Raw genomic sequence first — 17,479 nt, 5'->3', positions numbered from 1 at the left:
CACAGGGAACACCCAACAGCTATTTCAAGCAAAAAGTAGATAGATACATGATCACATATTCCCTTTGTATACATTACTTAGTATTTATGACTTATGAAATCTTTGTAGTGTTGGTATGTAAACTTTAAGTAGTGAAGTCATGGACTTGAAAGAGTGTTTTTTACATTCAATACAACTTATTTTAGAACCAAAAGATTATGTCAGAAGATTATCTAAGTGTCACGAACAAGCAACACGTATATACTGCAATTTTATTTCAATCGCACAAACGAAGTTAGCATGTAGGAAATTTAAATGAAACAGTACGGTAAAAATAGCAGAGAACCAAAAACTCTAATATGGAAGTACACCTAAAGCATGAGAATTCAACATTCATTAGTGTTTCATCTTCAGTTTCGATTGACACTTGATGCTTGCAAATTTTGAAACAAACTTTGAGATCATGATGACTATTCTGAAGAGATTTCAGCACCAGCACTAAGATTTGTACATTCAGTTGGTTTGCAGTTGACTTGTTAGCCATTTACATAGTGTATAGTACAGATTTGTCACAGGTCAGATCACAGTGTTGAAGGAAAGAAGTACCTTCCTGTAATTAGACAGGATCCCCTAAACTGCGTTCAGCTTAAGACATCCAGTGTACAAGAGCACGAAAACCATCATAATATTGTGGCTCCAAGGAACATAGTTTTGATAAGGAAAACAACCTAAGCTTCTGTTGCCCATTTTAATTACTGAAATCTCTAACAATGACAAAACTGTCACATAGGACAGCAAACGTATACAGTAATTCAATCAAACTTCTTGGAAAGAACACATTTAGCAATCTGGGATAATGCAGAACGACAGGAAATAAAACGTGATTCAACACTGGTTCTTTTTGTCATTTTACACAGACCTCATGTTAATATTAGACCAAGGCACAAAACGTTTAGTGCATAAACCGGTTTCTTTTTTAAGATCTAGCATTTTTACCGTAGTCTTTTATTTTACTTTGGACCACTTGTACCCAGTACTCTATCCTACTACAGACTGTTTAACTTAGTCAACAAAATCAAAAGTGATTTCTGACCAGATTTATGGGGGACATACACATTGGTATCATCATAGTGTTTGCATAACCAAAAGTACAATAATAAAGATGAAAATGCCTCCTATTTCTTTTAGAAAGTAGTACTTCATAAGCTTGCTGCATCTTTAATGTCTTCACTATTGGATGACAATGAAGAGTTGATAGAAAAAAAGAACTGTATACTTGAATTATGATAGCTCATCCATCACAGATCTAAAAATGAAGTTTCTACAGAAACAGGAACTATTTTAACAAGGGAAAAAAATTCCCTCATTCAAACCTCTTTGAAGTGGTAATGACTGCAAACTTGCAGGGCTTAGAAAACTATGCTATCAACAAGTTCTGTCTTATGAACTTAGATTAAGAAAATCTAGAAAGCAGATGAAAGTGGATTATTTCTTCAAAATTTTAGTAAAACTACTGATAATCAAAGGTTTCAAAGCAAATATGGCACATAATAACTCAAGCATACATCAAGATGGAGAGCCTGGAGAATTGTGATTTCCTAAAATTTCAAAAAATTCTATCATTGCAACATACAGGATTTCTCCTCTATTTTAATCTTAGAAGTTTCAAAGAAAAGGGAGTGGATAACATACACACACGTGAGTGCCCACACAAACACGCACGCACGCACACACATGGTGGTAAGTAGAGTATCTAGTTCCTTCTTCCCACCACCTAAGTCTCACTTTATTTATTAAAAGAAAATTATGCAGGACCCCCCCCTCGTTGTTTTCCCTTTATCTAATGATTTCTGTGACCTTAATTGCTGCCATCATTGTTACTTTTCTAGTATTTCAACATAACAAGGTTCAAAAGCAGCTTTGTAGTCAGGAATGTGTACCTGAATACCTGTATAACTGCAGGGCGCCTAGGTAATAACAACTGCCAAATTCAGGGACGGAACTTTTGAGTTCCACACTAAGATGTAATTCATGTGAAGCTCAGAATCATGTTTCAGACCACTGAACTTACTCAAGTTAAAATACAAATAGCTGAAGACATGATGTAAAAGATCAAGTACTTGGTGCTGTTAACATATTTACCAATTAAAGTCACAAAATATTCCTCATTATTATTCATGCAGGTAACTGAGAACAAAGATAGTGCAGAAGTTAACTTTAAATAAAAAATTATTCCTTCCCTTCCTCCCGCTCCCCTATACTCTACAAAATGTTTTCCCTGGGACTAGGCCTTGAAAAGGCCACTACATATTAGTTTGACATGCATTACTGTCTGCAATTTAAAAAGCTAATTTTGTGGTGGTTGTAATTACATTATAAAAATGTCCACGTGCATAAATCTAAAAAAGGTTGAAAACCTACAGTGAATCTACAATATACTGTTTTACATTTGACCACTGGTTTGTGTTATGTAGGAGTCACAGATTTGGTAAAGCATTGTAACAATTTAGGAAGGCATCTAAATCTTTAAATTCTGGACAAATTTTATGTTTGAATCTACAAAATTGCATGAAGGCTAAACTCGAGAAACTTCCTATCATTCTAAAATTCCTCACTCCGAACAAATCATTTTTAGGACACTTTCTTATAAATATCACCCTTTGAAAGCACATACAATTCCATTTGTTCCACATTTTATGATCTTAACCTACATAGGGCTGAGCTCAATTATTCATGGAATATCAAATATGATAGGAAGACAAACCTGAGAGAAACATTTACAATACAATAGCATAACTTGCTAAATTCCTCATCACCATTCTCTGAAAAAAATTTCTCAAGCCTTTCTCCTCTTTATTTTAGCAATGGATTGTGGAAAACGTGCGATTTTCTCTTGACATGAAAGTATTTCAATGCATGGTGATCTTGCCTGACGGATTCAGTATTTTCTGCATAACTGATACAGGAACTCCTATATGACTCTCCTCCATCCCGTTGTAGCGGTCAGAGAAAAGCAGAAAACTGAGGGAAACAGCTTATCGCCAGAGTAGTAATGTCTGAAGGCTTTCAAAGTATGTTGGTTTTCCCTCCTTCCGACTGTTTGTCTCCATTTTCTTCTTACAGCTCACAAGATGTAAGGGTTTTGTTGTTGTTAACACAGCTGTTCTTTGTAGGTTTTTTTTTTTCTTTTCCTTTCTCCAGATTAAAGTCCTATCTCTCCTTAGTTTGATTCTCTATGCAGTATTTGACTTGCTCAGTTCCTGCCTGATTGCTGGGTAGGAAAAGGAAAAATATTAAAAGTAAATATAACGATACGGTAAAATAAATGGGTGATTCATTCTTAAGAAATCTTAACGACTGTATTCAAACTCACAGTAATAAAAGAAACACTGATCTTGCATCTTTCATTGCAGAAATCTTTGTTTTCTTATTTTTATGAAGACCACACTAATTTCTATATATTTATATATTCTCTCCATTTTGTACACGAAATGAAAACACCGATTTTTGGGGCTTAAAACAAGAGGTCAGTGGGATGGGATGGATGAATAGAAGTAACCTAGAGAAAGACTTGTTCACCTAGTTTTCCATCTAATACTCCTCAACACCGGAAACTTAGGAACCTTGCTTACCCCTATTTTCAAAAATAATTTCCATTATACGAAGGAGACAGAGCTCCTCCCTGACATCCTAAACCAAGTAAAGGGCAGGATAATATGGAAAAGTAATTGTTTTATGCCCTCAAGTAATAAACTGTGTACTTCTTTATTTGCATTTTCTTTAAAATGGCTATTCTTTCTTTCTTTCTTTTTTTTTTTTTGCGGTACGCGGGCCTCTCACTGTTGTGGCCTCTCCCATTGCGGAGCACAGGCTCCGGACGCGCAGGCTCAGCGGCCATGGCTCACGGACCCAGCCGCTCTGCGGCATGTGGGATCTTCCCGGACCGGGGCACGAACCCGTGTCCCCTGCATTGGCAGGCGGACTCTCAACCACTGCGCCACCAGGGAAGCCCTAAAATGGCTATTCTTGATCATTACTCTATAAGGGTAGCAAATTTGTTTAGACACTCACCATCAATGAGCTCTTCTTTTAGCTTAGTTAATTCTTTTCTCATTTCATCTAAAATGTCCTAAAATATTAAGAGAAAAACATCAGAAATACAGAAAAAAAACCTGTTAAAAAGATTCTTGCTCACATAAAATTTTAAGAATGTATGAAATATTACATATCCTTTTTGTTTCCAGAGTCACAATTTATGTCTTAGAAGATTAACCTTGGTAAATTTTGTTTTAAGAGTCTTTGCTTCCCAATCTTTGCTTATTCTAGCTTAGCAAAATGTGCAGCAGAATGTTTTCTAAAACTAAAATAATTACTTGGTCATCCAGTGAAAGGTATGATTCAGATAATTTCTAGAGAACGTAATGGTTCTGCTTTTAATCTAGTTCTTCTGGGAGCTGTCTAAGAGGTAATACATAAAGAAGTTTCAAGGAAGAAGACACGTGAACTGGACAATCAGCACTTGGCAAATCTGTCATCTGGTCTGAAGTATGGGGACTCCTTAGGAATCACCAGAGCTGCCAAACTAAGTTTCAAGGAATCTAGGATTCCCCTGGAGGGCCCTCAGGGGCTGCCCTAATAGGTGGGGAAGGAAGAGGATTGGACTCCGCTGGATGTGCACAGTCCAAGAAGGCAGGGACCAGCCACATATAGCTACTGAGCACTTGAAACGTGGCTAGTCTGAAGCGAGATGCATTGTAAATGTAAAACAGACACCAGATTTCAAAGATTTAGTATGAAGCAAGTAATGTACAATAACTCATTAGTAATTTAAAAATACTGATTATATATTGAAATATTATTTTGGCTATATTAGGTTAAATAAAATATATTAAAGTGAATACCACCTGTTTCTCTGTATTTAAGGCGGCTACTAAAAATTTAAAGTACTATGTGGCCCTTGTTACATGTCTAGTTAATAGTGATGTTCTGGACCCTCCTTCCTCTATGAAAACCAATCCATCTTTACATATTTTGCAAAATCTCTTTTTATAAAGTTCAATTTGAAATAATGGATACCTCCTAGTTAAAAACTGAAGACTGTGTAATATGAAAGCTAAAAGGGCTAATAAGGTGACACAATTTTTTTTTTTTTTTTTTGGTGGTACGCGGGCCTCTCACCGCTGTGACCTCTCCCGTTGCGGAGCACAGGCTCCGAATGCGCAGGCTCAGCGGCCATGGTTCACGGGCCCAGCTGCTCCGCGGCATGTGGGATCTTCCTGGACCGGGGCTCGAACCCGTGTCCCCTGCATCAGCAGGCAGACTCTCAACCACTGCGCCACCAGGGAAGCCCAAGTTGACACAATTTTAATGGGTGAAAAATAGCTATCCTTTGGAAGGATTAATTTCAAGTTATTTGACTTTCTTTAATACTGCACACACCTCAGGTTAACATTAAATTGCTCTGCGTTTAAGGTTCATTTTTAAAAAAAGCTTTTCATGCTTAAAATAAGGTTGAAAACTATCAATTAGTTTAATTCCTTCATTTTCCAATGAGGAAACTGAGGCACAGAAGTTATTATATGGACTAGCAGATATCCTTTTTCAAATTAACTTAAAATCAGTCCTAAAGTCAAATCTATCCTCTCTTCTAGTCCCCTACTTCAGATTGCCAAGAACTTACCATATTTTAAATGTGTGCAAGTGTTCCATTTTAAAATGCTTTTCAAGAAAAGAAAGCCATGTTTAACACACAGGAAACAAGGGCTTGATTATCAATGACCACATGCTTTTCAAATTACATAACTCAACTGAACTGTTCAAACAGCTTTGCAGTATAAAAATAAGGTTGATCTGAAATTGTTAGTATTTGTCTCTTTAATTCCTATTTAACTTTTACTTTGAACTCATTATTGCAACATTATTGGTCCCTTTTAAAGCCCCACTCAAACTTTGTTGGCATTTTAAAAAATGAGTGATAGAATGGGGAAAGCGGACTCCGAAGAAAGACTGGGTTTTTTTTTTTTTTAAATAATTTAAGTGTGTTAGTTTCTGCTTTATAACAAAGTGAATCAGCTTTACATATACATATGTTCCTATATCTCTTCCCTCTTGCATCTCCCTCCCTCCCACCCTCCCTATCCCACCCCTCTAAGTGGTCACAAACCATCAAGCTGATCTCCCTGTGCTATGCGGCTGCTTCCCGCTAGTTATCTATTTTAGGTTTGGTAGTGTATGTCCATGCCACTCTCTTACTTTGTCACAGCTTACCCTTCCCCCTCCCCATATCCTCAAGTCCATTCTCTAGTAGGTCTGTGTCTTTAGACTGGGTTCTGATCCTGACTGTGGGACTGAGTAAATTTAACTTCTCTGAACCTCAGATGTGCACAACTTGAGTACAAACACTATGTTATCTGACTACTATGAAGATTAGGAGACAATGTCACGCTAATAACCTAGCAAATGCATAGCACTGAAGTCTGCCAGACAGTCAATAAATGCCTGCTACAGTGATCTGTACAACTGTTATCTTCAGAGGCTACCCTGAAGTGCAGGGTAAGAAGACAAAGATTAAATTTTTCACTACAGGCACATCTGTACTCAGGTCTGCAAAACTGATAGTTTTTTTTTACTAAGATGTCCTGCCTTCCATTTCAAATCTTTTAAACACCACCATTAAAAAAAATTATTTACCTCTTCTAGAAATAAGATAGTTCAAGGTTCCAAAATCACCTATTACTCCTTCCATTTTTTTTCTGTGTATACAGGTATTAAATATAATGCATATGTATCCAAAATATGAACAGTATCTTTTTCTTATAAAATCGACATAACTGTTCATACTGTTCGGTTACCTGTCTGTTTCACCTAATGTGGGCAAGTGTTCACAATTCATTGTTCAATATTCTCAGTTATGGTTCCTTAATAGCTGCAGAGTCCTCCTCCATACTATATAGTTACATACTTCTATTTTCTTAGCATAAATTCTTCAAAGTGAAGTTGCCGGGTTCAAAGGTAAATCATTTATTTTTAAGGCTTTTGGTTTGTTTTCCCAAACTGCTTCCTAGAAAGCAGAAGTATGTGAGGTGAGAGTGCTCACTTTCCTCACATTCTTGCCAAACCCAGACTTGGTGGGTCCATTTTGGCTCATGATAAGTGAAAAGTGCAAGCCCATTTTTTTTTGAAGCAATTGTACACCATTCACTTATATTTAAAGTTTATAATATACCATTAAACCACTGCCCCTACCTTCCACCACTGCCCCTACCTTCCACCACTGCTGGCACTTTATGCAAACTTATGAACCAAAACATGAGGATTTGAAAAAAATAACAGAGTACTAAATGCCACTGTTTAACTTGAGTAAAAAAATATCTAACTCTACATTCTTTTCAAACACATTTGCAACCTGTCAAATATATGCACATGGGATATTTTTTAAAAAGAACAAGAACAAATAAAGGGAAGCTGCCACTGGTCGCCCACCTGCTTCAGCCTGTCATAATCCAGTCCCTCCGTCTGGACTCCGTTGGCACTGGGCTGTGACGAGGGCGCAGATTTTGGTCTGTACAAATGACATTTTCAGGACAGGTAAATAACGCTTAGGATATTTAATGAGTTCATTAGTCATTGCAAACTTAACCAACCCAACACCAGATTAAAGTACATTTCTTAAAACATGAGTTAAAAAGTTAATTGTCCTAATAGTTGCAGAACTGATAAGAACATATGAAAGTATTTCTCACTTTTCTCAGTATTATCAGTTATTTGTAAAGAAATCAGAAAAAGGTGATAAGATGACGAGACTTCTCCAGTAGAGGACAACACACTTTGGGCATGAGGAGGGTAACTGGGTGACGTGTGGCATGGTGATCAGGACAGATGGGAGGCCAGCTGCAGCACCCCAGCCCAAGTAAAACCATCATGTTTTCTCCTTTTGAAACTGTACATTATCTACTAAATATCTGGCAAACCAATGAACAGGAAATTATAAAGACTTGAATATTTCACTCTATATAAATCAATTTACAAATTCTATGCAGGGGGAAAAATATTTAATGAGTGTGATTTCTTTGTATGTGTTTTATTCCGTTGTAAGCATCAAAACAAATAAGGATATTGGAAAAATGATTATTAAATTAAAGGTATATTCATATCCAATTGGCTATGTGGCTATTTCCCAATGAAGTTTTTAAGAAGATGTCATCTGAATTGTCATCTAACTACTTCCATAAACTTATTTTATTTTTCTAAAAGGAAAAGGGAGCGGAATGCCACAAAGAAACAGATGGTCAATTACTATTGCACTTTCAAAAGTTTAGCTTCTGTTAAAAATTTTACATGAAGAAATAAGTCTTAAGTATTAGGTATATTTTTATCAAGTCAGTCAGTCATGGCTCCCTCTCCAATTCTGGCAATGAGAGAAAATACTAAGTGGAAAATCTAGAATTTTAATTAGATGGTCCTTTATTTTCAGGTTTAGTATATACTAAGTGGCCACTCTTTAAGGGTCACAAATCAATGCAAATGAAAACCATTAGTCAGGTCATATATTTCCAACTTTGCAGAGTACCAATGTTAGAAATTTGAACCAAGATTCAATAGGTATAATAACTGTTTCAAACTTATAATTGTTATAAGGCATATTTATACTTCAAACCCATAGGCACTGTTTGTGAAGATGAAATATTGAGTTAATCTGCTTTAACATCAATCATATGACAACTGAAAAGATTGTTGTGAAGGAAGACAACCAATTTTACTACATATCTGCTGCTATGTTTATATGAACAAGAAAAATAATAACTTTCAGAAAACCTCATTCAAGAGGCACTGAGCTAGGCCCTGGGTTGGATAAGAAGATTTATATGACATACTTCCTTCCCTCTTGAGACAATACACCTTTTTCACTTTGCTGAGACTACTTAATTCTATAGTCAACTAAGACGTATTGAGACCCACAGTGTGCAAGTCACAGTGCTCTGGAGAGTCTGGTCTATATAGTAAATATTCATAAAGGTTGACATACTGTGCATTTCATTCGCCCATAGTGTCCATTCCTGCTCTCCAGAAGTACATTATTATTTATTCTGCTTTTCTTTTACATTTCACATTTAACTGGTACAAACTAGCTAACTGTTTTCTCCTAAACTTATACTGGGCTGGCCAAAGAGTTCGTTCGAGTTTTTCCGTCAGGTTTTTTGTAAGATGTTACAGACTATCCTTGAAATTCATGTGAATAACTATGGTCTGCTACTTAACCAGGCAGTATGTTATGAATATATCCATATTTAATAAACAATGCAAAAAATTATTGTTATATGACAGAAAATTGTGGAAACATGCAATTTTTAAAAACTTTAACTCATGCTAACATGCAATCCACCTCCACCTCCACCACCTCCACCACCTCCACCTCCACCACCACCACCACCACCACCACCACCACCACCACCGTGATAATTAACTAAAGGGGGGAACTTTTCATACTGAAGGAAAGACGTAATCACCACTTCTCAAAAAAGGCTTATCAACATTATCCCAGGGGGCACTACGTATGAAAGCAGCAAGGTAACTGAGAAGATTTACAACAGAAAATCTCGTTGTTAAATGCTACTTTTCTATGTGCTAGCAAATTTTCTAAATAAGTCTTTTGGTCAAAACAATTAAACCATCTCAAAAAAAGCAGGAGAAACTGTTTCACTATTGTATTATGAACACTTTATGCAGATTTAACTGGCTGACAAAACGAACTTACCAAATATTTTAATCATCTACGGCATGAAAATAATTGTAGCTAATAACAATTTGGCCACACAGAGTCTGATTACAGAACTCCTTACTCACTGCCATAGACACCCCCTCCATATACTATTTAATTCATGCTCCTAGTAGACTTGATGTGTATTTTTAAAACTAGATGTATATAATAACACGGGTATGTCTCAGTTATTTCTAACATAAGGGTTTTTACCATAACTGATAACAAAAAAGGGGGATTCTCAGAGGTTTTTATTACTTTATAATGAGAGTGTTACCTCTAGATACCTGCCTATAAAATAACTGTACTACAACTGTTTAAGTCTCTATTCTGCCAAATTAATTCTAAATATGGCTTAAGCACTTGAGGATTTTAAGAAATTGTCAATTTTTTTAATTAAGAAAGAAATACATGGCTCATATACTAAGTTTTCTTAATTAAAAAATGGTATAATAAGACTCATCCTAGAAAAGAAATAATCTCAAGGATGTTAGGTTGTTAAAGATACTCAATATACTGCAAAGTTATGTAGGAAATAGAGATTTTCCTCAAATAATAAATTATTCACAATTGTGGCTATAATACTGTCCTGTGTTCCAGTGACAAACAGTACAGGATCTTCTATTCAACTTTTTAAAGCCTTGTCTTATAAAGAGAACGGCCTTTAAAATAAAATGCAATAGCCACAAACACTCTAGATATATGAGGCCTTAGATTCCCACGCTAGTATTTCTGATATGTTTATAATTTATATTAGTATTTCTGATATGTTTATCATTTATATGTATCATAATCCAAATATAAACTGATGGCGGGGAAATGAATACTATTAATCTATTTATTTTTCTCATTCAAATCGCTCAGAATTTTTTAAAAAAGTGTTCTAAATACAGCTAAATATGAAAGGCTTGATCTGCCTACATCTCTCCCTGTGGTGATGACCAATCCATGTAGAAAAAGCTCAGCCCTATAACATATTATTTCAAAGTCTCAAATCACAAAGTCACATCAGGATGATACCTGTGTAATGAATCATAGGACCTGTTGTCAAAAACAATCTGATTTTTCCTTGAAGAATCCCGTCTATGAAGGGGAAAAACCATTTAAAGGGGTATACAATAGAACTTAAAAAATTCTCATTATGTTACTGTTTTATAGGTTTTTAGTTATAGCAAACAGAAGAAGAACTAAAGGAGTCCATTAACTTTAAAATAATTTTTTCCAATTAAAAAAAATTATTTGGAGACTGAGTCTAGTTATGTGAGGACACTGTTTACTTGACAATTATAGAGAATTTTAAAAAATCATTATGCAATGGCTACTTTACAGACTGCAGACATAGTAAAATCTACCTATACAAAGATTCACCAAGTATCAGAACACAACCAAAGACATTTCTATTAGAGTGAATATAAATAAAACTACAGGCTCAAATAAAAAACACAATAAAAATCACTACAGCTTGAAGTATACATAATTAACTCTTCTCAGGAGGCACATAAAGAACTCTTTTTCCATCTTGAATACAAGATCTGTAAGCTCTTAATAAAAGCCACAGGAAGAATTCACAAACTTTCCAATGTTATGTTCCAGTCATGATCTAGAGTATTTTTAACTTCAACACTCTTGCTTTTATTCTGTCTGACATCTTCACTTAATAAATACAGCATAATGCAATATCTCACGTATATTATAGGATATTAATCCATCTTATCACTAACATAATTTTGACATGGATATTCAGAAGAGAAATGGGTACTTTCAGTACTGTGCAAGAATAAAGTGTGCTCAAATAAAAACAAAAAATGGCCAATATACTTGCTTTCAGAAGGAACAGGGTAAATAATTTAGGAAGAAAAGCAATACAGTTATTAGTCTTTTAAACATATTTAAAAAATCTTTTATGGTTTAAAACTGCTTGCAGTGAAATTTTAAGACATACATATCAGTGGTTGGATCAAATCTATCAAAACGGATATGAGCGCTCAGGAAATAAGCGGAACGTCTATTTTGGGAAGAGAGAGGAAAACTATCTACCAGAGCTAGAACATCATTACAATACACTACTAGATATAAGAACCCATATTTCACAAAATATTTTTTAAATGGTGATGTTTAGAGCACTTACTTAAACTTCCTTTAGAAGTCTGAAAAATCTCTGAAATAAAATTCTTTCCTTCATTAAATGAACCCACCCACATCAAGGAACACATACATTCCACCTGGAGAAGCTTTTCCATGTCCCTTCTAAGATAGGACTTTTGCCATGAATTTAAGTTTAGCTTTAGCCAAGCTCACTACAGAATCCCTATCAATGAGGAAGGGATGAAAGTAGTGACAAAGGACAAATGGCACATCACAGTTCTGTTCTGATATGCACTTGATAAACCAGGCTTCGTAATGTGCTACTGAAGAAAATCTGTAACAACTACTGGAGATGCATTAGAAGGCCACATCAATTAGGTACCTGAGAACATAAATGTGCAATTTTTCTACTCTACTGAAAAAACATGTTCACCAAAAGCAATTCTGGCAATTTCTCCTAAAATCAAATATATTCATCTTTCAGTCACTTAGAAACTGAAAGCTTCTATACATTCAAAAAAGGCCCAGTTTCTTTGCGGAGCTTAAATAACTATGTCATCACCAAATCTTCCCACCAACAGAAAGAACCACACAAAAAGCAAATCCAAACTTAGATTGAAGCTAACACACAACAGACTTGTGACAATATAAGATCTATTCTTGCATTTTTCTTTATTAGGTTTCTATAATTAGACTCAAGTTTACTTTTTATGAGGCAAAAATAAGACAAACAGCTCAGAAAGAAAAGGCAAAAAAACTTTTTAGTCTCTAGATACATACCTTTCTCTGGAAAAAATATGAGTCCTTTAAACTGTCTCATAAACCAAGAAAAAGTTTCATCTATGTTTAAAGACCTATGATATAAAGTTAGTTATGATAGTAAAGTATGCCTGGCTAAGAAATACTGAATTTGCTTGACCATGCACACAAAGCCACTTGTAGAAACACGAATTAACCAGTCTTGTTTCTGAGCATTATCTTTTCTAACTCGATTATAATCAGAAGTTTCAACTGAAAAATAAATCTTTCTACTTTATAAATTCAAAATTTTAGGTTTTATTTTACTCTCTCTTAAACATTGTAGCTTTTTCTCTCCAGCTGCCTTTCAGTTCAAAACATAAGTTTCTTTCAAAAGTTCAATGTTGTTTATTGACAGGGATAATGGTATTGAGGTTATACAGGAGAATGTCCTGTTTCTTAATAAAAATGCTAAAGTATTCAAGCTGAAGCAGCACATATTTGCAAACTGCCTTCCACCTATTCAGAGAGAATAAAGTGTGGATGTGTAGATATGAGTTCAAGCCAATGCTGGCAAAATGTTAATAACTGGTGAATCTAAGTGATGGATACACGGACGTTTGCTATACTATTCTTTCAACTTTTCTGCAGTTCTGAATTTTTTCAAAATAAAAAAATTGGGAGGAATAAAGCTATCTTAAAAAGTTCAGACAACCTGGGTGACAATAATAAGCATAGGGTAGAATTTAGACAATTACTAATAAAAATACAGTGGGGCTTAGTTGTCGTCCAACAGCAGTAGGATTATAGATGTTTTAGTTGCTCCTTTGTACAATTTCAGATCTACCATTCAAATTTTTTCTACAATAAAAATGCAGATCTCTTTTCAGGTACAATTCTAAAATAAAACTTAGGAAAAAAATCGATACCTGGAAATAACAGGTGACTTGCTGCCATTCATTGTACTTGCTCTTTCCCAGGGTTTTCTTGTCGGTTCTTTAAAAATAAAAGAATGTAAGTTATTAAATATCCTATACACTCCCAGAGTTAGGATTCTAATTTGTACCATTTCAGACCCCAAAATGAGACGAAATTAATAAGCAAGAATGACAAGTTTCCCTAGGAAGAACTTAGATTGTTAAATCTAAAATTCAATGATTTTAAACACCAGATGGTAAGAAGTTTCTCTAATAAAGATAGGATAATAAGATTAAGAATAGGATAATTTTAATTAATTAGAATGGAATTGTGAAAATTATTTTAAATTAATAAGGATAGTTTGAATGGGACAGTATTAACTATACTCTTTTAAACTATTTTTAGTGCCAATGGTAAAACGAATAAAAAGAATCTTTAATGTGTTCATGTACTTCAATAGTTAATCTAAACTCAAAACAGTCCTCTTGAGAAAAAATTCAAACTCAAAATATATTTCAGAATCATCCAACTGTATTGTACTTCCTTGATTGTCAAACAACCAATCCAATTCTTGGGACTTAGCAGACAACTCCAGTTAAATAAAGTTCCCTCTGAGCTTTTAGTTGATTGTGCTTTGAACTGTTTTTCTAACCTGGGCTGCCTCGCTGATGCCATCACTGGCCTCACTGGATGACTGCGTGAAATCTGGAGTGGAAGCTTGTCATGGAAGGATGAATCTGGGCTGCATGAGAATCAAGTCTACATACAAGTTGCACAGAGTTTTAGCTAAAAAAACTGGTCTGAGTTCCAATGTAGCCCCTCAACTGGCCTATGCACATTCTTACTGAGGTAGCTTGTCCTCTTTTCAAACTGCACATATGCAAAACTAAACTTAAACTCTCAACTCAAACTCTGAAACACTGCTTTTGTTCTGGATTTCTGTTGCATTCAGTCACCTAGGTGTGAAACAAAAGTCATCTTTCATCTTGCTTTACTCCCTGTCAATCAATCAATGGTTACTCCTTCATCTGTATTCTAACAGCTAACACACTCTCTCATTGACGACCACAGAGTGAGCCAGGGGACATCAGATAATCAGATGAGGAGGTCCACGACAGACAGAACCAGAAACACATCCAAGAGGCATCTGCCAGAGGAGGGGAAAAGAGGGAAATCCTGAAGGACAACTGGACAGGCAGAGAAGAGCCATTAGGACACTGTCACTAAAGAAGAGGCAGGCAAAGAGATGAAGAAATAATTCCAACATGATATGATGCAGCAATTGCTACCATTTAACAGTTGGCTGATGTCCTTTCTTAATCAGCCAAACCAGAACTATCCTTTAATCTTCAGAGAGCGCATCTGGTTTTGAGGAAGAGCAGTTCAGTTTGGCTCTGCAGATAGTGAGGCCGTGTTCTCTCTGAGGGGCTCCAGGTCGGTTTCAGGAGGAAGGACAGAGGCTAGGTTGCCTTCATCGGGTCTTTGGAAACACACCAAATCCTTACTGGCACCAGTTTCCCTATCTTGGTCCTCCCTGATTTTTACGTCACTCTGCTCACAACTGCAATTTTAATGTTCCTAGAACAGTTTCAGTTGATTGTCAACTCAATTCTTTGCAGGATGAAGTCTAAACTCCTGATCTTTTCATAAAAAGCTTTCAACATTTTACTTCTAACTTGCTTTCCCGAACTTTCTCCCCCAATACTCCCCCAAAAGAACCCTCTATCCTAGTCAGGCAAGTCTACCTGATATTTCCTAGTCTCTTCCAGCTCCCAACTCCCCATCTTTGCCCATGACGTACCCACTTCCTGAAACAGCACCCCTTCCTCTACTTTCAGCTAAGGTAAATACTCTTTAAGGCAGGGTAAAATGTCATTTTTTTCCTACAAAGACGACCCAGGTGACTCCAAACTATACAATCTCCTCCCTCTTTGACACATTATTTAATATTCAACATGTGGTTGTAAAAGATGAACTTTTCACTTGTGTGTATCTCATCATCCCAGCTGAACCATGGAGTTCTTGTGCTTAGGGTGACTTTATCTTTCGCTTCTTTTTGGCCTGTCAAGCGTCTGACACGTGGCAATTAGGGGAAAAAAATTTTTTTTGACTGAAACAAGTGAAAAAAAAAGAAGCCTCTAGACCTTCTGAATGAATCCTTAATTTTATAAACATGGCACACATGTGCAAACATACACACAAAAACACATGCAAAATCCGTGCTTCAGTTTTCATATTTTAAATAAGGGGATATATATTAGATAAGGAGTTCTTAACTGGAGTCCATAGATAACCCTCAGGGAATTCACCAATATTTTGCAATGGTGACCAATTTTGTATAAAAATATGACTTTTCCCTCCCTGGGAGAGGATTCATAGCTCTTTTCAAATTCTAAAAGTTTCTGTGACCCCAAATTATAGTTGAATTCTAAAACATCTATGGTTTTAATAACAGCATGTATTTTGATTTTGGCTTATAGAAGATAAAGGTAAAATAAGTCACAAACCAGAGAATTTTTAATGAAGATAACATAAACTGATTTGAGTCCTATTCAGAGGAAAACTTATTCACAGTCACAATATTAATTATAATACAGCAATCAGACTGCTGAACAGTCACTATTCAATAATGAGAAGGAGTGGTTATAGACAATTCCCTATAATGGATTCTTATGGCTCATTCTAAATATTAATTCATCAAACTCATCAAATTTACTTATGTCACTTCCTTTCAAATTAGGTAAGGAGATGAATCGACAGTCTAGTGCTTAGCCTTTAGTCAAATATGAAGAAATGACATGTACGCTGTAACAATCTCATATTCTAAATATGGATATAGTCATCATTAAGTACCTCCAGTGAAATGTATTTTGTTAATATTCTAAGTAATATATTCTATGCCCAAGACTTCTCAATGTCAGAAATTTTACTGAATTCAAGAACATTTCCCAAAAGTTTTAAGGAGATTTTTTACAGTATTTTTTTAATTGAAGTATATAGTTGATTTATAATATTGTGTTAGTTTCAGGTGTACAGCAAAGTGACTCGGCTATACACACACAGATATATTCCTTTCCATTATAGATTATTACAGTATAGTTCCCTGTGCTATACAGTAAATCCTTGTTGTTTCAAATTTTTTCAACCTTACAAATTAGAAGCTTTATTTCCTTATCAATATTATGCAAATGAATGGCTAAAATGATGATTCAACGGGGGAATGTTTTGAGATAGACTTCAATGCTAGCTACATGCTCACATAATCCTTACCTTTAAGAATCAATGACTAAAAATATTTCCCTTTCATATGGATAACATATTTTTCCTTGTATAAGTGAATAACTTCAAGTCATTAACAATAATATACACAGAATATGCAAAAATCATGATTTTCAGAGAAAGAGTCATCAGAAAAAAACTTTGGATTTTAATAGATTTCCCAATATCAGAAAGAAATTAACAGCTGCTTCTGGGGTCACAAAAGGTAGAGGAAAAAGTCAGTGCTCTCAAGTGTGAACAAAGAACTTGAACGTTTTAGTAACTAAGCAGTCACTTTATCCAAACATGGGGAAATGGGGAATTTTTAGTTGAGGAGTGTTGATACTTACAGAAAGTTCATAAAGATTAAAATATATCTCGAACTTACCAGGTGTACTTGTTGAAGAGGCCTTAGAACTTACAGGCTCTGAATCTTCCTAAATGTACAGAAATACATATTAATAATACCACATCTTCTAGAAACCTGTTGTAGACATTTGGTGTTTCATACGTTCTGCCATTTCCCACTTTTCCCTTCATCAATCTTTTCTCCCTTCTACACTAGTTTAGACCTTTTTCTTATCCTAGCACCTCCACCCCGCTGCCACCCCCTGCCGCTCCCCATGGCTCCTTTCCTCATGCGTCCTCATTGAGAGCTGTGCTCGCCAATGTGATCAAGCCAGATATGAGAGAGAGATTTGAATGGCATCAAAGAAGGCCAAATGCAGCAGGGAAAACAATTAT

The 17,479-nt window shown here is 35.4% G+C and overlaps 1 protein-coding gene across 1 annotated transcript in view; it reads right to left on the bottom strand.

Annotated features, from left to right (window-relative positions):
* Nucleotides 1-233: 233 nt before the first annotated feature.
* ENAH (ENAH actin regulator) overlaps nucleotides 234-17,479 on the bottom strand; it is a gene marked incomplete at its 5' end in the record, with an annotated part of 151,982 nt that continues 134,736 nt past the window's right edge. Inside the window, 6 exon segments of the mRNA XM_079723941.1 lie at nucleotides 234-3,250; nucleotides 4,051-4,108; nucleotides 7,462-7,540; nucleotides 10,757-10,819; nucleotides 13,489-13,555; nucleotides 17,124-17,172. Of these exon segments, the coding sequence (XP_079580067.1) occupies nucleotides 3,213-3,250; nucleotides 4,051-4,108; nucleotides 7,462-7,540; nucleotides 10,757-10,819; nucleotides 13,489-13,555; nucleotides 17,124-17,172 (354 nt within the window). The 3' untranslated portion in view covers nucleotides 234-3,212.

The sequence above is a fragment of the Hyperoodon ampullatus genome, assembly GCF_949752795.1.
Source record: "Hyperoodon ampullatus genome assembly, chromosome: 2".
NCBI lineage: Eukaryota > Metazoa > Chordata > Mammalia > Artiodactyla > Ziphiidae > Hyperoodon > Hyperoodon ampullatus.
The sequence above is the reverse complement of the archived record's forward strand: the minus strand, read 5'-3'. Positions and strand labels throughout refer to the sequence as shown.